General features: G+C 29.2%; 1 protein-coding gene across 2 annotated transcripts in view; it reads left to right on the top strand.

Annotated features, from left to right (window-relative positions):
• Nucleotides 1-22,704, top strand: part of LOC129907274 (semaphorin-2A) — a 293,539-nt gene that overhangs the window by 131,239 nt on the left and 139,596 nt on the right. Inside the window, exon 1 of one of the 2 annotated variants that reach the window (XM_055983393.1) lies at nt 9,760-9,974. The exons of the other annotated variant lie outside the window; for it this stretch is intronic. Coding sequence (XP_055839368.1) covers nt 9,860-9,974 — 115 coding nt within the window. The 5' untranslated portion in view covers nt 9,760-9,859. Of the gene's footprint in view, nt 1-9,759; nt 9,975-22,704 lie in introns of those variants that run through there. 2 annotated transcript variants of the gene reach the window in all.

The following is a 22,704-nucleotide window of genomic DNA, read 5'->3' as shown; positions in this document are numbered from 1 at the left end:
CAGTCTGTCAGTCTGTCAGTCTGTCAGTCTGTCAGTCTGTCAGTCTGTCAGTCTGTCAGTCTGTCAGTCTGTCAGTCTGTCAGTCTGTCAGTCTGTCAGTCTGTCAGTCTGTCAGTCTGTCAGTCTGTCAGTCTGTCAGTCTGTCAGTCTGTCAGTCTGTCAGTCTGTCTGTCTGTCTGTATAAGGAGCTAGAGCCTAAACGGATGGACCGAATTAATTTTTTTGGACCAAAAATAACGGTACCTGCCATATAAAAATTTCGGAAAAGTTTAATTTCTCGAAAACGGCTCCAACGATTTTGTTAAAAAAATTCAAATGTTAGTTTTTAAATAAGGTCTATCTTTTGATGAAGAAATTTTTTTTGGAAAATCATTATTAACGGTACCTGCCATAGGACCGCTTTTTTCAAATCTGATTTTCTGCCAAACTGCTTATTGTATTTCAACGAAATTTTTTATACAAAAGCATTTATATAATTTAAATATAAGCCAAAAATAAAATTTTGAAAAAAATAATTTTTGGATTTTAAAAAAATTTTGAAATTTTTTTTTTGAAAAATCAAATTTTCGAAAACGGGACATTGAATTTTTTTGAAATTTTGTTTTTAGATGTTGATTAGTTATTTCTAAAAAATGGCATACCAATTTTATTTTTAAACTTTTTTTTCAAAAAATTATTTAAGAAAAATTAGTTTTTTTAAAAAACGGCTCTAACGATTTTGAAAATTTTTTTTCTAAAAATGCACCTTAATATATCAAATAAAACTGCATACCTGTTTTGTGGGGCGATTTGATTTCAGATATTGTTTTATTTTTTTGAAAAATTAATTTTTTTTTTTTTTTTATATACCTACATTTCCCAAGTTTCTATATAAAAAGTCTTAAAAATTTAAGCAACTTGAACTCTAAGAGCAAGTTCGTGCGACCCAGTCGTGCATTTTATTTTTCCTTGATTTTGGAATAAAACCTGAAATTCAAAAAAGTGGAGCTGAGCAAAAATATTTTCCCATTAAAAACAAAAACATTTCTTATTTTGAATTTGAATTTTTATTCTGAATTAAATACATGTAATAAAAGAAATTAATAAAATAGGTATCTATTATAGGTATCTAGTATCTATCATATACAATTTTGAATAATATATATCTACTCCTCATAAGAAGGAGGTAAATGATCTGCTTTTGGCTGGGTGATCAGCTTTTGAGGTGTTATCGTAGACATTTTTCCGTTATTGTCCTTTAGTCAGAATTTAGTACCCATGCATAAGGTTCGTTACGATGAAAGCTTAAGATTCTGAAAGAAAACAGAAATAGAAAAACAAAAAAAAAAGTAAGAATATTTTAAGAGACAAAAATATTTTCTTTTTATAAAATACAGAAAGCAATAATTGAATGGTACTTACTTTTTTCTATGAGATAAAACATTATCAAAATTATTCTGGGTTTACAAAATATCTTACCTATATACAAGTAATGCTCGAATAATGACAAAAGTTCCAGCTAAAAAGAAGTTTTTTTTAACTCCACTTGCTTAGAATCAGCTTCTCGAGCGTTGTTTGCTTTTATTGTTTTTAAACACTTTGATAATTTCTTTTGTTTTTTAATCAATTTAATTGCTTTAAACTTTATCAGAAAACAATATATATATTTATTCCTCTTGATAGGTTTCGTACTTTCGGAGTATAAACTGTGACTTCGACTACCAGAAACGAAAATACAAAGTGCTCTGTATGCTTCTTTTTAGTGGGTACCTACATATATGATTTTTTGCGTAAGGCAACGATTTATTTTCGTTAACTGCCGTATTTTTTCATAAGCCGATGTAGAATTTCATTAGTCTATGAAAAAATTTCATAAACTGATGAAGATTTTCGTTAGTTAATGTTGAATTTCATAAGTTAATGAATTTTTTCGTTACTTAATTAAAACTTTGATAAAGTAAGGACAAAATTCGTATTTTTATTCTTTAAAATGAGTATGAAAATTTTCGTTAAGTGATGAATCTTTTCTTAAATTGGATTTTTTGGCACTAAAAAGGGAGAAAAAGTGTATGAAACGTTTTCATTAATTGATGAAGGTTTTCATATTACGAAAAATTACATATTTTCGTTGAGCCAACGAAAGTTTCGTTGGGACAACGAAAATGTATGAAATGATTTTCGTAATTTTACGAAATTTATTATTTTCAGTGTAGATTCTGTATCCAAAAATAATCAAAAAACATGCTTCATATAGATAATATGAAATTCTATTCCACAAATTATTTTTTTCACTGTTTTGTTGACCTTAACCTGCTCAAAAAAGAAATTGTTTAGAAGATATTCAAGTTTTTGAATTTTACCCATGATTTATTTTAATTTGCTATTCTCATTTTTTTAAATTTTTCTTTTTACGTATGGATTGCGAGCCCGACTATGTAGCCAAAATAAACAAATTAATTTCAAATTAGTTACCATCTCTGGCAATGATCAAATTATCTGAAATTTTTCATATTTCTTTTCAAAGAAAACTTTTACTCACTGTACCTACAGAAACAAACTGAAAAACAGAACATCAACAAATCTACCATCAACCTTTTTTGTTTGCAGTGTTATTTCTTCCTATATGGACGATCGTGGTGAAACTCAATTTTTATTTTATAGTTTGTACATACTTTCTTTACTTTCTTGTTTTTTTTTTTCAACTCATTCATTTGAAATTATTAAAAATAATAAAAAAAAAACTTCAATGATCAAATAAACCATTCTCATTCCATTCCACCCACACATGCACTTGCTTCGTTTCATTTTTTGATCTTTCACATCAAACAATTGTCTCCCTCGATCATTTGAACTTAATACCCATAACAAACTATCTATCCCCTTTCACGCACTTGTAAACAACTTCATTTACTGGAATTCATTCGGAGTTCTAAACGTAGACAGATATATCAACAAAACGTATCAGAGGGAGATAGGAGTTTCAACTTTCAAACAATTGTATACATAAATTTTCTTTTCGTAGTGATCGCCGTGATGTTGCCATCGATTGACGCCTTTTGGTTTTGTGGATGAAAGAAAAAATAATTTGTTCACTCGATCTTGTTTTGTTTTTTGTTGTCGTTTTTTTTTTCTGGTTTGTTTTGGTGATCTTTCTGTAAATTACTTTATTTCTTTTAGTAAATAAAACATTTTTAAAATATTATTAAAATGTTTTAAAAGAAAACCTTGAAACAATATTAAGATTTTCCATTGAAAATTCCTCTGTGATCTGTCTTCTTTCGTTCATATACAAGATAATTGGTTATCTCTTGTCTCTTCTTTCTTTTATGGCCCTTGTGTGGACTTGTGGTTAAGTTTGGTGCTGGGTTTTGTCTTTCTTGTGTGTGTCTTTTGTGTATTTTTCTTGTGTAAAATAATGTTTGTCCTCTGTCAGACAAACGGAACGGCTGTGAAAAGTACATAAAGGTATTTACTGTGTATAAATTTTATTTTAAGAAAAAGAAACAACAATCATCGGTCTTTGGTCGGCTAAAATGTTTTTCTTTTCTTATTTTATTTTATTTTATTTTTTTTAATGGGAAATGAGATGCGTGAGTAAAGTTGAATCATTTTTCTGCTTATTTAGCGATAAAAATATTCTTTTAATTGAGCACATGGAGTTTTAAATATTGTTTCTTATTTCTTCAAATTTAAAAAAAAATTATGGTGTTTGGTGATTGTCGTTTGCCTTTTAGGTGTTTTTTTTTTTGTGAATTTCTTCAGTTCATTGATTCTTGTTGTTTTTGTAAATCAGTGGTGCATAGTTTGTGGATTTGTTTCTTTTTAATATATTTAATACCGGAATCGTAAGCTACATAATTTGATATGGAAAATAAAGGAATTAATAGAAAAGGTTTTCCTTAAATTAGACGTGGAACATAAAAAAAAAATGGTTAGGGTAAAGGCACTAGTATCCGGACAGTTAAGGTACTTTTGAACTTTGACTACGAATAGTTTTATTGCTGTTCAAGCTATAGCAAATATTTTGGTAGTTTCTTAAAGTTTGTCACATAATTTTTAAATAAAACATTTTAATATTTAAAAATAAAAATGATAAAAAAAAGTTCGATTTGCACTAGTGTCCGGACGCAAAATTTAGTTTCAGGACACATTTATTTCAGTATCCGGACACGATGATTTTGTTAAAAGAATATTAATAATTCATTTCAGTTTAAAAAAAAATCCTATAAGAACTTTTTTTATTATTCTTATCCACTTATCCGAATCCACTTTTCGTTAAAACAATTATAAATAAGGACTTAGGTACGTTTATGTTAAAACGAGGTTTTTGGGATGAAATTAAAACTTCGTTCGGAACCGAAGGAATTGTCAAAATTGGTAGGCTTGGAGATAGATTGAAGCACGGAACGAATATTTCCAGAATTCATAATTACTGAAGGTGACAACAAAATTTAGGGGTCCTCATTCCTCAATAACATCACATTGTTACCACCATATTCATATTTTTCATTATTGCTTCATTTAAAATTGGTGAAAAATTCAGTTTGGAAGTGCTTGAACTAAATCCAATCATGAATTGTTATCTCTCAAACAGATTAGGGGGGTATAAAGACACTAACATTGACAGCATGATGTGAGTTGTGTTCGGTGGCCATACGTACAAAAAAACTAGATTTTTGGAACAAAATTCACTCAACTTTAGTGTTAAATGTGACTTATGTCCATCACAGAATGTTCCACTTTGTCATCAAGCAAGCGTTTGTGTCCGCAGTTTGCAACATAATCAAAAAAGGTTTCGCTTCTCAGCCTAAGGAGGCTACACAGAGAAAATAACGAAGGGATAACTTAACTTCTGGTATATTTAACTTTATTTCTTGCACATTTAACTAATTTACAATATGATTAACTATATTATGATTAAATATACCAGAAGTTAAGTAAAGTTTTCCCTCGCGTTATGTTTTCTCCGTGATATAATTTTGCTAGTCTTTGGGTAGAGACAAAAACTGGTTTCATCGCCAATTAATATCATACTCTAGTCATAAATGGAAATATGTTGCTGGGCAATACTTTTTAAATAATTTTAGAGCTATTCAAACTATTTTATAATGCTCTCTTGTCTAAAAACTGCTGTTCCTTGCCTACTAATGTTTTCAGCTTCTCTCAAAGCTAGAATTGGATTTATATAAATCCTTGTATCCTCTATGGTCTTTGATGTTTTTTTAATTCATTCCGTATAAGTTCAAAAGTACCAAAACACTTAAAATTACATTAAAAACAAGGGTGTCCGGAAACTGAATCTAGTTTTTCAGTATCCGGACACACATATTTTAAATTAGGTAACCCTGTCCGAATACTGAAACATTGAGAGAGAAATGCAATTCTCTTGCATTAAAACCCAAAATATGTTCCAAACTACACTTTAAGACCCTAAAAAAGCAATTTTTCCTTTTCCTTCATATTTTCAGTATCCGGACACTGTGTCCGGGAACAAAAAAAAGTCTTAAATTTCAGTTTTAGTATCCGGACACTAAAAAATATAGTTAAAAAAAAACTTTTTGACTATTTTTTTAATTAATTATCAAAATGTAATAAAAAGAAAGGTAGGCCTAAAAACTCCTGGTACAAGCAAATGCAAAAACACCAGCATTCAGTTGGCCTCAGAAACGGAACAATACAAAACCGGGAGGCTTGCCGCCGATTTCTGAGGTCAACCCGGCGAACCCCACAGGCGGATCACTAGTGTGAAGCAGTAACGTGGGAAGGTTATGATCCCCTCGACATCGAGATCATAACAGCGCCGAGAAAAAGGAAGAAGAAGAATTATCAAAATGTATCATATTTACTCAAAACTAACAATTTTTATTTTTGGGTATATTCTGAGAAAAAAATTGTTCTACAGAAACTCTCTATCTGCAAATTTGTTAGCCTTTTGGCGATGATTTAAGAAAACGCTTACTTTGGCGCTATTTTAATCATGTTAATGTTAATATCTCCATTAATATTTATGATAGAAACTTCAGTAATGTCTTGATTTATAGAAGAAATGCTATTCTTTGTTACTGCATTTAAAAAATCTTAATATCTTCTATTATGCACAGGAATTAATTTTTAAAGGAAATTATTTTTTTCTTACCCATGATAATTTTCAACTTTATACTGTTGGTAACACTGGTCAACAAGATTTTTGCCACAACAACCAAAATATACTTTTCTAGTAGTTTTTAACTCGAATCTGAAGTCAAAAAATTGTTATTGGCCTCCGTTTTTGAAATATTACCGTTAGAAAATGTAAAAAAACGTCATTTTGGCTGTTTTCGAGGCTATGTTTCAGCACCCCAAAAACTACTAGAAAAGTATATTTTGGTTCATGTGGCAAAAAAAAAGTTAAATTTTGTAATTAAATTATATTCAAAAATACATGAGTTATGTCAAAAAGTAAAATTTTTATAACAAAAAAAAAACAAAATTGCGGCCAAATAACTCTAGGTGCAATTGTGTAAAATGTGGTTTTAGACTCGTGTTTTGATACTCTTTCCAGTCCTAAAGTCAAAATACCATTCGGAATTTTTTCCCAGCAAAGGTCCAACTTTCCCGTACTAAAAAGATAACACTGGTCGGCAACGAAAATGGAGCATAAGCAAAACCATACTTTTCTAAAGGACTTTGGTGTGCTGATTTAGAATCTGAAGTCAAAATTTCACTGGCACGTCAAGTTTTTGAAATATTTAAATATTAACAGGTCAAAAACGCGTTTTTTTTTGGTACTTTTGGCGTTGAATTTCATCACCGTTAAATTTTTGTTCGCAAAACTACTTATGCCATCTTCGAAAGCCATATTTTATTGTCTTAAATACGTTTATTTTTTTTTTCAAAATTATTTTTTTCTAAAAGATATTTGGAATTGAAATGTATGATATCTCAAAATCTTGGTGGTTAAGGTAACTTATGGTTTTCGAAGCAGATTTGAAATAAATTCCAGTTTTCGACTCCTGATTCTGATGAAAAATAGCAAAATATTACGGAAAAATAATATTTTTAGATCAAATGTCAAAAAACATTTCATTTTAAATTAGTTTTTAGGACTATATAGCAAAAATTGTGATGAGCAGAGCTCAAAAACTAGTCATGATGGAAAAAATCTGTAAATTGTTTTGAATTCAGCACACTCAAGTCTATTAAAATCACCTTACAGAGTTCTTGCTCCCGACTTTTTTTTGTTTTTTGCCGACCAGTGTAATTTATGATATCACACATTTTGGCTTTAAAAATAACATTTTTAGTGTTTTTTAGCATTTGCGTAGGGTTGCCGAGTAGATTCTTGCTTGTATTTTTTTCAGCTAAAGATTTGTGTATAGTTAAGGCTTTTAGTGCATACAAAATTGAACTCTGTTTGTTAAAAAACGAATTTTTGACGTTTTTTTTTTGTTAATTTGAATAGGGTTACCATGTATCTATGTAAGCCTAAATTCTTTATAGGATTTTTTTAAATTTTTTTTCACTATTTAGACTTTTGTTTGGCATTTCGAAAATTTTTTTATTTTGATTATACTAAAAAAGATGTGTAATATGTCATTTTTTTCTTAAAAGTAGGGTTGCCACATAGAAGTTACAATTTTAGAAGTGGTAACCCTTTTTTTTCAATTTTCCTATTAATTTATTTTTCATTTGACACCAATTTTAACCCCTAGCTTAAGCTTAGTAACTCGACGGCTGTCTCTCCGACTTATGCCTATTTTTTCCCACAGCGAATACAAGCTTGTCGCCATAAAAACGATTAATCAAGGCAAAAATGCCTTTTCAATGACATATATGACTCATCGTTATTGGTCTGAGAGCCAAAATTACCATTGTCTGACAAAAATACCCATTTAATAAAATCTTGAGAAGAGTGACATGATAATTTTGTCATTGTCATATTTAGACAAATTTGTCATGGACATGTCTTCTTATGACAATTTGTTTAATACTGTGGTCGAATTCTTATGATTTTTCGGTCCCTCAAAAAAATTGTCAACAAATGTCGGGAAATTCGTAACAATTTTTCAAAAAAAAAAAATCCCTGACAATTCAATGTCATGGAAACTTTTTTATGTACCCAAATCTTGACAAGAGGCTTCGATTTAGAACTTCAAAATGTATTTGGTCACGACTAATAGAGTCCAATTCAAACCTATTAAAAAAGAATGACTATAAAAAGTACCTATGTAGGTACCTAATGTTACGTATATCTCCAAACTTAAAATTGTTAAAAAAAAATAAGCACTCAGAATAATTTGCATTTCAATGTCAATATACCTACTAAAGTCATTCCATTGTGTCAATGTTAAGTAAACGAAAAAAACATTTTATTTTTAAAGACAAATCAATTTGGTTGAAATCTTTTTCAATACCTATGTGCTTTTTTGAGTCATAGTATCTATCCCAACATGAATCATCTGTCGAAAATCAAAAACAGAAATCCAATTATCAGAGTTTTTTTTTTATTTTTTTGACCAGAGTACTAAAAACCACTTAAAAAGCTCTTTTAGGTCATCCTCTTCATTATTCATCACTCAAATTGCAATATCACCAAACATCAACATTTTTTATTCTATTTGATGTTTTAACTTTTTCTCTATTTTTAATAAATACATCATAAAATTTTAAACGCAAAAAAATATGATAAAAATTTAAAAAAAAAAAATTGAAAAAAAAAGTATAAAAACTCAATATTTTTTTTTCTATTGCCCTGCATTTAGTTTCATTTTATCATGCCGGCACTTTATCTGCACAAACGTTTGTTGTTCTCCCTTCTAAATTCCAGACCTACATCCGTTCTAATTTACAATTTTTTTTCTCCAATTCTTTGTTTTTCTGCAAACATGTGCAATTGAGATTTTTCTCCTTTTTTATTTCTGTTTCAAATAGAAAATCCAGAAAAAAAATATTTCATTCTGCAACATAAATTATAAAAGAAAAAAAAACACAAACAAATGAGAAAAAAAAATATTATTTATTTTTAATCATAAAATGAAATCTTAATTCTATGACGTCAGTCATATTAAAGAGCTATTCTTGCACATTTACGACCAGACCAATCGACCTACCCAACACAACTGGTTAATGATTAAGTCTTTAAGTAGAAAGTGTGATAAGCTAAATGCATTTATTTCATTCGTTTGAACTTATTTTTAAATAAATTAAATTGATAAGTTAAAAAAATACATACATTTTTAACTTTATCGAAAAAAAATTGTTTAAATTAATAACATTGATAAACCAGATATTTAACATTAATATCGAAATTCATACCAAATTTTTAAGTAAATATAATTTAAAACTTTAATTTAAATTTAAATTTTTTTGTTATTTTTGTAATTTTTTTTTTTTTTCTATCCTAAATGTTTATCCATGTTGTGATTTTTTCGTTAAAATTCATTTCCCACCATTAATAATAAATTATTATAAATACAAAAAAAATCAATAATTTCAATGGAAAATGTTAAAATACCAAAACATTAAAAAAAAAACCTACAAATAATAATTCCCCAATTCATAATAATAATTTTAAATATTTTGTGTGTAATGCCCCATAGGTTATTATTGTTCCTTTATTAAATGTTTTATAAAAAAAATTAATAACGTGTAAACGGAAATTCAATACAAAAAAAAATAATTTAAGTGAAATAAAAGAATATACACATAACTTGTGTTAATGTAACAAAAAAAAAAAAATAAATAAATCTACATATCAATCCATAATAAAATAATTTAACAAAAAAATAATACAAAAAAAATTACAAAAAAAAAGTGTGCCACAAAGTTTGTCTCCGGGATTAAAAAATAAATTTAATTTTTATACATATATAATTTTTTTTTTTCTGTTGCTGCAATAAATATGTTCCGGCTGCTATTGATAGCAGTGTTGGTGGTTTTTACCGTCAATGTAACTTGTTCCTATGAGAATACATGGAGTTCCTACTACGAGCAACCTTGCTGTAATTTTAAAGGAGGTAATTACATAAAATAAAAAAAATTATATTTTAAATATTATTTTTTGGTGTTCTGTTCTTTTTTTTTATTAATTATGTTTACATGTATATAAACGAATATGTTGTTATATTAATGAAATAATTGTTCTTTTGTATAATAAAGGGACCTAGGTCAACATGTTTTTTTTTGTTTAAGTTGGAATATTTTGTTGGGAAATAAATTTGAATTTAATTTATTTTTTAATAGAGGTTAAATACGTTTGTTTGTTTAAAAAAAATGGCAATAATTTGCTAAGGTTAATTAATCTAAAATAAGTCTTGTAATAAACAAAGAGTGTTGGTTACAAAAAAAAAAAAAAAATGAAAAATTAAAATAACTAAATCAAGTGTCCTTTTTAGTTATTTTAACGGATGTGGCACAAAATAATTAAATATAAATCAAAAATAAAATTTTGTTTTGAAAAATCAAATTCAAGATAATAAAATTCAATATAGTATACAAATTTTGAAAAAAAAAAAAATTGTGCATATATAAAAAAAATTGTTTTTTTTTTTTGCTCGAAACAAAAAATCGAAAAATAAACTTTAACCAACCCCTACCCAAATTTTTTAACTTTTTTTTACATTGATTTTAGGTTAGAATTTTATGAAAAGTGTCTTTGAACCATTTAAAAGTTAGGCTTGGATTTCGAGCTAAATAAAAAAAGAGGTTGTCTGTAAAGCCGGTTTATGGACGATGATTTTACGTGATAACGCCGTAAGAAAACAGGTTGTGTGCTTTTAAAAAGCGTTTATTTATTTCAAGCAATCATAATTTACAAGAAAAAGCTGAAAAAAATTACCTTTTTTCTTTTCTCATTATATAAATGTTTTTATTTTAAAAGCTTACAAAAAAAAAATTATACTATTAAAAAGCCAAATATTTCTTCTAAATAATAAAACCATTTTAAATTATACTATTAAAATGCCAAATATTTCTTCTAAATAATAAAACCATTTTAAATTTTTACATTTCTTATGAAAAAAGTGAAAAAATCATTTCCATCACCCAAAAATTCATTTTTTTGATATAACAACCTATAATAAATTTTATACCACCTGAAAGCTTATTGCTTCAGCTCAAAATATGTATATCGATCATGTCTATTAGGCATCCACAAAAAGAGCTAGCATTTTTTGAACTCGATCAACTTTCATCAAAAAAAGCAAAAAAAAACATATAATTTTATGTTCTCACGGTATTGAATCAATTTTTTTTTAAACAACCTATACAAAATTTTGTATCTTATTTCTGCTATGCCTAGAAAAAAAGTTAGAATTTTTTAAAGCCAACCATGTCGAAATTCCAAACTGAGATTACGGTACTTCCCACACTGGTGGCTGTTCATGATCAACAGATCTCCACAGGTGTTTTGAGGTATTTCGCAAGTTTTTTATTTTAACATTGTGTAGCTTGTAGTGAATGTACATTGTACAGTTATGAGTGATATACCAAATGAAAGGTAACATCATCAGGATGCTCAATAAAGTTAAATCAATTTGTTATCTCAAATTTTTTTTGTTATCTTCAAATTTTGCACAGATATTGTCCTGTCTATTATCTATCTACAATATAAATTTCATTTTTTTATCTGTTAAAGAAAAAAAGATAAAAATAAAAAACGGTTAAAAAAGGTCAAAAAACTTGGAACAAAAAAAACTTGTTTTTCCCGTTATTCTGTCAAAAACCATTTTGAAATACCAATTTTTTGCACATGTATGCGCACAGTCATAGACTACATGTTCTATAAGCTAAGCTTGAGATTTTTTGAATGCTACAAAATATTTTAAAAAATAAAAACTCACCCAAAAATACCCCAAAATAAGCAGGTGTTTTTCAAAAATTCATATTTCAAAACGCAGACTTAAAAAAAAATCCGTATCAGACCCCTCGAATGAAGTTTTTCAAATTGTCAAACTTCCCCTACCTATAATCACTACCTAGGTACTTTGTCAAAGGTCTACCTCATGTTTTAGTTTTAGAAAACCATTAATCGTTTGGTTTTGAAATTTTTTAGAATTTTTTTAATACCATTGTCAGTCGTGCAATAAATTTAGGTATCTATTGATTAAAAAAAATTCAACTCCTTACATTGTCGCGTTTAGAAAATAGACAATTTTTTGAAATATTGTTTTACCCCTTAATACCCTGTTAAAAGGTGGAATTTTTTAAAATCCTTCAGATGTATGTATTTCACTTTAGGTTATTATCTTTCAAATAAGCTATAGAAGATTCTTGTATCTCTAATAGTTTATTTTTAATTTTTAATTTTTAATTGAAATTTTTGCCACACTGCGAAAGTGCGAGAGTGGAACGTTAGAAAATGGCGTCACTTTTTTGTGGTGGCTGCCATGGTTCGTCGATTTATAAGACGTTATCACGTCAAAAAAAATGAAAACCGACCAGTGTTGCCGTTTTCTCAGAAATGCACCCATGATGGATTTAGAAGCATTTTTGGCTCAGGTATACTTTTATGCCCAGGAATCATATTTAGCAATAAAAACTCTTGAACGAATTTGTTCCATTCAAAATAGTCTATTCAATATACCTGCTATAAAAACAGAATTTGAGTGAAAATTCAAAATTCCCCCAAATTTGGATCCGAAATCTCAATTGTTTTCAATAAAAGTACAATGTTTTCTTTATAAAAAAACACCCTTTTGTCTAAAAAAAAGGCATAGATTTATATAATTTGTGATTCCTTTAACAAAAAAAAAATATTCTGAATAAAGCTTATAAGTTTACCATTTATGCTATTGATTTTTTGACAACTGTCACAGATTTTTCTTAAGAATTTGTTCAAAATTTTGTATGTTAAAATGTGCCAACATCTTTGAAACAAAATTAATACCTATTCTATTTTTAATCAATACCAAACATTTTATTAAGTTGTAAGCTTTTAACTATCTAGTTGATTCAAGGTAAACATTTTCGTGGAAATCGGTTTATTCGTTTACGAGAAGGTCGACAAAAAAAGTTATATGAAATTTACTTACTTATTTTTAACCTCGCACATATACAAAATATTCGTAAGATCTTTTAATGTTTAATCGCTAACTATAAAATGTAATTTAGAAGAAAAAAGCAAGATATCAATGTTCTACTCACAAACTTACAGCTCAGTCCGGATGCAACAAATTAATTAATGAGTTGGAATCTGATATGTCTATAAGCGAAATGCTTTGCTGATCACATAAATTAATTCACCACATTAACAGCATTCATAATGTAGTGAAGCAACAATCATAATCAAAAATTCATTTCCCATGTTTTATATCAGATTAAAATATTTAAATGTGTTCCAGCAGACACTTGTTAACATTTTTATATACAAAATGTTAGTCACCTCTGTATTAATTAATGTATTTTTTTTTAAATTTTTTATTCATCAAACAAAACAATATTCAATCTGAGCCATTCACCAAAAAAAAAAAATTCCCATTTCAAATGTCACATAAATTTCAATTCCAAACAAGCGTGCCACAAGAATGAAAAAGAAGTGTCACCACTAAAAGCCATCTATAACATCTTATTCTCGTATCTCTACTCTACAACACATATGTTCGACATTTCTCCAAAAAAAAAACAGTGATGAAGGAAAAAATGTGTAGTTAGATACTTTTTTTTGGCAAATGTGTTCAGGAATAAATTGTTTTTTTTATTATTTAATTTTGTTTTATTTTTTTTTTTTCTTAGTACAACTCCCATCCATCTGGATGTGGCAGCACCTATTTTTTGGTGTTTCTTTAGTAATTTCTTTGTAGTCAGCCGAATTGATCGAGAGATGTGTGGACTGTGGAGGTGTGCCTGTGCCAGTTCAAACTAAAATACATTTTCCCCCTTTTTTGTCACAGGGTCACACGCAAAATTTAATTTATTTCCATTATTAGTAAAAGCAGAAATTATATTGAAATTATTGACAATAGACATCTGTTAATATACTTCGACACTCTGTTTTGAAATTCTTTTTTAATTTTTTTTTAATATTACATATCTTGCAAATTTTTACTTGTTTATATTTCTTCTTGTTTTTTTTTAAGACACGTTTTTTATATTCGAATCACCCTGTATTTGCTAAGTTCAGGAAAAAAAAAAAAATCAAACGATAAAACGAGAATAGAAACTGGTTCTGGTTCTCTTGTGAACAATTGACACAGAGAAATTCATTGAAATTGTGAATCTAAAAAGAACTATTTATGTATGTGAGTTTCTATCCAAAATAATAAAAAAAAGTTGCCATAGGTAAACTCCCAGGAAAAATAAAAGAAATTAAAATTGTAAAAAACTTTAAATCGAAATTACTATTTTTTTTAAAGCGGAAGCAGTTCATTTTATAATACATTGTTTGCTTTTTTATCAAATTTATTTTACTTAGAAACCTACCTACTCTACAAAGATGAAAACAAAAAAAAAAAATGTTTTATCTTTTGCGTGGTGAAGAAATTATGCCATAAGGCTGATGATAGCAGAGTTATATGGAAAGTCAGATGGATTTTTTTTTTATATCATTATGGGTTATTACATTGTTTCTTGTTCCTTAACCAGATAAGAAATTTGTTAAATGAATGGAGGTTAAGGTCGTTGTGAATGAAAAGAACAAGGAAATACCGTAAAACCGGGTGACTTTGGCACGTTTTCAAATTCAAATGTGAATAACTTCTGCAATAATTTTTTTTTTTTTTTAATGAAGATTTCAACCAATTTACCTACTTCGTTCATTCTATAGGTATGATTAATCTTGAAGAAATCTGTCCGACAGTTCTATAGATAAATGCCAAAATATGGGTGGCCAAAGTCACCCTCCATTCCAGTTCAACTACAAGTAGCACGTCATTCTAACCCAGCCCAAATGAAAGAGTAGATTTTTTAAAACATGTGGGTATTTTTTTTATTTTCGTACACAGAATTGTCGGGTTTTATTTGATAAAAAAAAAAAAACAAAAAATTAAAATTAGCATAAATTTTGATATCCTTCAAAGGATATGGAAAAAAATAGTCTCTCTCTGCGGTCAACCATTGGAACAGGAAGTTTCTTCTCCAGAACACTTTTGGTGACTTGTGCAACGTCTTTTTTCTCTGAAGCTGTACCCAGCACCTCTTCGCAGAAATGACACTGTAACCTCATCGTTATCAACATTTAAGAAGCAGCCGAAGTAAAATGTTATTTTAGAAGCCTAGGAAACACATCTTTCGGCACTGTTTTGTTTTCGAGTTTGCCATCTTATACGCTGTTAAGGTCTTCATCTGTAATATTTTAAGAGGCCAAAAGAAGGCTACGTCTAGTGGTTGAGCTGCCAAATGTTGATATGTATGATCAAAGTCATATGTATGGCCAAAGTCACCCGATATGCCGGCCAAAGTCACCCTACCATATGGCATTTTTTATAAACAAATTAAAATTAATTTTTATAAAATAATAACAAGGGTAGAATAAAAGTAATTCAACTTGCAAAACAATACACATATCGGAGTTAAAGTTATTTTGCAATCCTATTTCTTCAACATGTTCAAACCATCCAACATTTTCAGGTGATTTTTTTTTTAGCATTCTTAAGAAAAATAAATTTTAGTATAAATTAATATCTAATTTTAATTAAATAAAGCTAGTATGATCACTTTTTAACTCATCAAATTATACGAATTTACAAAGAAACTTGGAAAAAATCAGACAAGTCCTTCATATATTAACAATTTTTTTAAAAAGTGTCCATGTCAAAGTCAAAGTCACCCGCCAGGCCAAAATCACCCGGTTCTACCGGTAATCATAATTTGCTGATAATTCTAAAATTAATAAAATAAAAATACGTATAATTTTGGAGCAAGTTTGGTTTAGTCAAAAATTACGAATGAATTAATTTTTATTTCTGTGGGCTTGGAAGTCTTTAAAATCAATACTTGAAAGTAAAGATTTTATCGTGGTTTTACTGAGGTAACTTGTAATTGTACTCTTGTGAAACCTTTACCTAGATTTTAAAATTCCCAAATTTTACCGAAGCTATTCGTGATTTTACAGAGGAAACTCGTATATTAAACAGCGAAACTTATGACTTTACCGAAGCGATTTGTGATTTAGCTGAGAAACTCTTGGTTTAAACAGGTAAACTCATAATTTATCCGTTCAAAACAATGATTTTATCGGATTGGTTTGTCGATTTACTGGGTGTATCGCAATTTTAAAGGAAAACCCTTCAATTATATATTCGAGATTTTACCGATGCGACTCGTGGTGGTTGAACCGGAGCAATCCATGATTTTATCGGAACAGTGTTCCAGGAAATCAATTATTTTTCAAAAGCAATTCGTGATTTTGTATAAAAAAAAACCCATTAATTTACTGAAGCTACACAAGATTTGACCGGAGAAGACTTTGATTTTACCAGAAACTTGTGATTTTACCAAATTATTTTTTGATTTTACCAGGGTAACTCCTTGTTTTACAAGAAATAATCTTGATTATACTGGGTAAACATGTGGTTTTAGTAGTCCAAATCATTGCAATAAGAGAAAGGCAAGCTGTTAACCTAAGCAATGCAATAAGGAAAGAATAAGAAATTTGCCTTCAAGCATTTAACGAGAAATACATATAACTTGTGTTAAAATAAACATTGCTTAAGTACTTTATTAAATTTTCTATCCTGAAAACAGGCACTTGGAAAAGAAATACACCACAAAACGAGCCGATATATCTAATCACACAAGCCTTATGTGTTTTTACATATTTCGTTACTTGAATGCTATCTTGTTCTAAAGGCCATGTTGTACGACATTGAGTTCAGTATGCAGTTTTCATAATTTTGGGACGCCCCACATAGGGGTATTTGCCAATTTTACGCGGACAAAATTATTTTTCCGGTTTATCTTCATCAACAAGGTAAAAGCTTGTATTTAGTACTGGAATAAAGTGTTTTAAGTGTTGATTTCAATGAAAACATTTTTCTTCCTAAACCACTTTTTGATCAAACAAAAAAGTGTCAAGATTGGATCCCAATGGTTTGTTAAATCACTTATAAATGGAGTTCTATTTATGGTATCGCCAAGATAAAGGTCTTAAAATCTAGGAAAAATCATAAGGATTCAGATTCTGTAACTCAAGAAGTTGAATCTTAAAAAAAAAAACTTAAAATATGGATGCTGAATACAAGGTAACCATTTTTCAAAACCTAAAATCTTTAAGAAGGGCAAATGTGTCGAAGTTGCACTTAGTTGGACATTTTTTTTACACATTCAATTAGATAAGAGTTTAACCTTTAGAAAACATTTAATATTATCACACAATAATGTGAAATTGTATAATTTATCTCCTTACCAACACAGAAATTTAGTTTTTTTACGATTAATTTCCATTTAGATTCAACATATCACACAACATATACAACATTCAGATACAACATCTAGTAGACAGTTTCGTATCTCCTTATCAATATTCCATAAAAACTTTTTTCTACATCCACTTCAAAAAAAAGTACTTACTTAAGCACAGTCGATAAATTACAAAAAAAATTAATTTTATCTTTGGGCTGAAAACTTTATACTCTAGACCGCTGCTGTTAGTCACCTGAAGGGATAATTAATTTTAAAACTATAAGAAAATGCTAAGCAAGTTATCTACTTTTAGTAGGATTTTGATTTTTTACGTTTGGATCAGTTTAAAATTTTGTGTTTTGTCCGCCTAAATTGACTAAATACTAGAGCTGTAGCAAATCGTATGTATTCGTTACTAAAATGCAGGTATTCACTTCAGTAACGAGTAACGAAACGTTACTTTCTAAACAGTATCGTTACTAGTATGTTTCGTTACTGGGTACCGAAGTAACGAAACATACGAAACGTACGAGATGCAAAACATACGAGTAACGACGCGATTCCAGTTTCAATACTAAATCCGATGCAAGAGATACGAAATGAAGTGATACACTCAATTTGTCGCATTTCGCATCTCGTGTCGGTATCGTAACCATAGTCAGAATGCTAACTGCAGATAATTATCTGGAGTTTACTTTTGTCTCGATTAAAACAGTAGTGCCAAGGTTCAATAATCATTGTGTTATTGATAATTTACACAGAAATATCAAAAGAGACGTTTTTGTATTTTCTCTATTTGGCCGAAATATGTATATCCACGACGCAACCAATCTTTTTATGGCCTTGGTGTTAATGGTATTGATATTAGCTTAAGAATGTACAAAAGTTTTTTGGTTTTTCAAAAAATTAGTTTATTTTCGGTGAAAAATTTTCAACACAAAAAAAAGCAGAGAAAACGAGGTTTGAAAATCAATCTCAATAGAAAAAATAAATGAAAAATTGTTCGACATGGTTGTATTGAAGTGTTAATATTTCGAGATCTGCGCGTTGCACTTTTGAAATAAAGGTCTCTAAAGAATTGTGATAAGATTACTGAAAGAATATAAACAAAAAATTACCAAAGTTTTGTCTAAAAATTTGGAAAAAAATCAAAAAAGTTTCCACGTTTGATTAAAAAAAAAAACGAAAAAAAATCAATATATGTAGCTACCTTTAAACTCTTATTACATGAGAATGCCTCAACTAATTTTAGTGTTTATGACCTTAAAATGTAGCTTAGATTAAAGAAAATGTTTTTGATTTAAAAAAAAAAAAAAAAATTTACACCCTTATACCAATATATGAAACATACTTAAAATACCAAACATACGAAAAGTATCAAATACATGAAATATACGAAATGTACGAAACACACTAAGCATGCGAAACATACGAAAGTAACGAGTAACGATATTATTGATGCGGGTACTAGTATCAAAAGTAACGTATACATGCGGGTACTCATTTTGTCGTTACTTTTACAGCCCTACTAAATACCCCTATGTGCGCCCTTTTGTTTGGCGTAAACCATTTTGTTCTATCTCTTTTAGTATTCAAGTAACAGAGAACATAGGACACTTTTTCAACGGTTTATTTGTCATTTTTGTGCAATAATTTTATTTTTTGTATTACATTGAACAACATGGGAATTATATTTCTATCTGGTCCAATTTAATCAAATTTTCTCTTTGATTTTAATTTATAACTAAATAGAAACAAAAGTTCTGTTTCATGTTTTCAAAACAAAATTATCAAGACTTCCAGCATAAAATCAATACCAATCAAAAACTTTCAATCTGAACTTTAAAAATCGATTTCCCAAAATTTTGAAAAATGGACATTGAAGAAGATAGCATCCAAGCGATGATTTGTTAAAATTTTAAATGACTTTTGGTAATTTTCAGACCTACGAAAAAGAGCAAGTGAGTGTTTGTATTCAAAAAACATGGAAGTCTTATGTTAATTTCATTTATTTGACTATTATTGTTTGGGGTAAATTGATTTATTTTTTTTTGTTGGTAAGTTTTGTCGGAGAATTGAGGACGCCTGTAAACAAAAACAACAAAGGAGGAGATTGAAAACAAATTTTGAAGGAGTGCCAGTCCCAGCTTATTTTATATATTTTCTTAATGTTTTCATTGATTTTAAATAAATATAAATGTCGTTAATAACTGTTCAAGAAATATTTTTTTTTCTTCAGAAGTAAGATCTCATCGTCAGAGCAGTTTTTGGGAAAAACAAATAATTTTTTCATGTTAAGCATAGCTATGGCAAGTTCTGTGAAGTTTAATCTGAAAAAAAAAAACTCAATTTCTCCCCTGAGGAATCGTTCAAAACCCTTAACTTCAGTGGTTTGGGCTGAAGCTTGAAATAAAGACAGACATACTTTTTTTTACATGCTCCATTATCGTAATCTCTTTGGTATCTCCAGTTGAATTTTTTTACGAATCCTCAATTTGCCCTTTAATAAGTGATACCTCGCTACTAAAAATTTATAAGGTAATTGAGGCTGGATTTTCGGTTTATTGTTTTATTAATTTTAAATAAAATTAGCAGAATATTTATTAACTTTCTAACATTTTTTAACAATTAATTAGTTAGCTTCTAGTATACCTACTCATTCTTCTTCTTCCTTTTTCTCGACGCTGTTATGATCTCGATGTCGAGGGGATCATAACTATCCCACGTTACTGCTTCACACTAGTGATCCGCTTGTGGGGTTCGCCGGGTTGACCTCAGAAATCGGCGGCAAGCCTCCCGGTTTTGTATTGTTCCATTTCTAAGGCCAACTGAATGCTGGTGTTTTTGCATTTGCTTGTACCAGGAGTTTTTAGGCCTACCTTTCTTTTTATTTCGTATATTTTTTATATTTTATTTTTATATTGAGTATACCTACTCATTAATTAAAAAAAAAAAAAAATATTCTTTACAACAGCCTGTTTTAGAGCGTAAGTGTCACTTTAACTTAGAAACCTATGTCCTTAAAATTTAAGCCTGATAGAACAATCCATAAAAAAGTATATCAGTTGTGTATAGTGTCTCTTAAAAGTTTATTGAATCCATCTTAAATTTTTTTTCTCCTAAGGCAAATCTATTTTTAACCTTATCAAATATTCACCGTCACCGATAAGATTCTTAAAATAAAAAAAAAATAAAAAAAACTATGCAGACAATGTTTCAAAATGCACAACATCACGAAACAGTTTAAAATTTGCAATTTAAAACTGATGTAGATATTCCATGACATGTGATCTAAAATTTAAGACATTCTCTCTCTCTCAAAATAGACAACACTATCGACATCGAACAAAATATAATAAAAAAAAATCCCAAAACTTAACTTAACATTGCCAAGAATATCTTTGAAATACCTCAAAAACTGAAGAAGAAATACAAAAAAAAAAAAAAAAAATCTCCTTCAAAGGAAGAGAAGAAACAAATCGAAAATTCTAACATGAAAAAGTGTCACGACACAAAACGTGTGTAAAGATATGTTTCATCGTGGAATTTCAAAAAGCACACAAAAAAGGACATTTCATTCATTTTCAAACCTGTTTTTTTTGTCAAATGGATTTGAAGAAGGTATAAGGACGACCGACGACGGAATGGAGGTATTGTCCTTGTTGCTCTTGCTGCTGTTTCTGCATAACCATCATGATGTTTGTCAATAATTCCATTTAACTACATTTCGTCTCTATTGTCTATATGTATGTATGTGTGATTGTGTCTCTTTTGCTTATTCTTGAATAATGTATTTCAATAGTTTCGAAGCCCAAGGAAGATAGAACAAAAAAAAAAAACAAGACGAAAGGATATAAAATTCATGTAAACACGCCACCACTCGTCGTCGTATTCCTTCGAACAGAAATTCATCTCTCAAGGAAGTAGGAGTATACCAGAACATTCTTTTAGGTGTATGTTATCCTCATGGCCAAGGAGGAACAACTCCCCAAATAACAACCCCCCAAAAAAGAAAAAAAGGACGAAATGTCGATTACTTGTCATAGCAATACGAAAAAAAAAAAAGAATGTCACAAAAACAGAAGAAGCATAATACAAAATGGCCAAGGACGACTCTCTATGACTAAAAGGACGACGACGAAGAACGTTTCCACAAACATTTAGCACCCAGCACTTATAATTCAGACACAGTATAGCACTTTGCATTACGTGACTCGATTGCTTAAAACAGACACAAAAACGCTACACAAAAACCAACACGAAAGACACACGACAAACGGACTATATACACAACAGCACCAAGTCACGGTATCGATGATGTCTGTCCTTCTAGATCACCGGAGAGATCCTTCGAATTCAACTGTGAACGAAGGGAAGAGACAATTTCCAAGTCATTGCTAGTTTTTTTTTTTTTGTAATTTTATTTTCTCTCCAAAGAGAATAAACATTTTACTGCCACAAATCCTCCCCAAATATAGAATAGGATCTGCACCTAAGTTGCGACTTCCGAATGTCCTCTTTTGGCGTTAGCTTCACTCAAATAGACAGTTTTATTCGAGCTATAAAAGAGAGCGAGGCACACAGAAGCAGCAAAAAAACTCATCTTATATGTAAAGCAGGATACTTGGCTCCAAACAAAAAAAATAATGTGCACTCACATCGGTGATAATCGGAAATTTAATTTGTCTATAAGTTTCCTGGCTTCTATCCTGGCCAAAAAGGATATACCTATCTAACCTAACTCGTATAGCTATTCCAATTTTTGTTGGAAGCCTTTGATGGTTTTTTAGTTGAATTTTTAGAACCTCACAAAATTTATTCCGTTTATATCCAACACACAAAGTGTTTCCTGTTGTCTCTATATTAATACCCGAGTCCATTTTGAATTTCTTTTTAAGACGACATGCATAAGAGGAGTCCTAATTCTTGTGGCTTAAGTCAGGTACTATAACCTTAAACAAAAAAGAAAAAGGAAGTAGAAGAAGACTTGACAATTTAACGAAAATGTGTGTCATTTTACTCAAACAATGGAACACACTTTACTAAAAACCGACACACACACATTTGCTAGGATAAGGATTTTAGGTAGTTTCTTTTTTTTTGTAGGAAGGCAGATGATGTCGGCTTATATGTAGGAAGGAGGAAAAAAATGGTATTGAAAACCAATTATTTTTGATGTCTTTGTTTTTGGGTTGGTTGATGTTTTTCACCTGCAGTCTATATCAATTGAGACTTGAGATACATTTTTATTTCTTCACAGCAGGACACAATGCCATAGAAAAGAAAAATAGAAAAAAAAGTAGGCCTACAGCTTACCTGTTCTTAAAAGATCAAAAAGTGTCCGATAGTTACCAAATAGCAGGTAATGACAAGTTTTACTTGACAAAGAAAATCAATTAACAATTTATG

This window comes from Episyrphus balteatus, chromosome 1, assembly GCF_945859705.1.
Source record: "Episyrphus balteatus chromosome 1, idEpiBalt1.1, whole genome shotgun sequence".
Classification (NCBI taxonomy): Eukaryota; Metazoa; Arthropoda; class Insecta; order Diptera; family Syrphidae; genus Episyrphus; species Episyrphus balteatus.
This window is presented reverse-complemented; position numbering and strand designations above follow the sequence as displayed.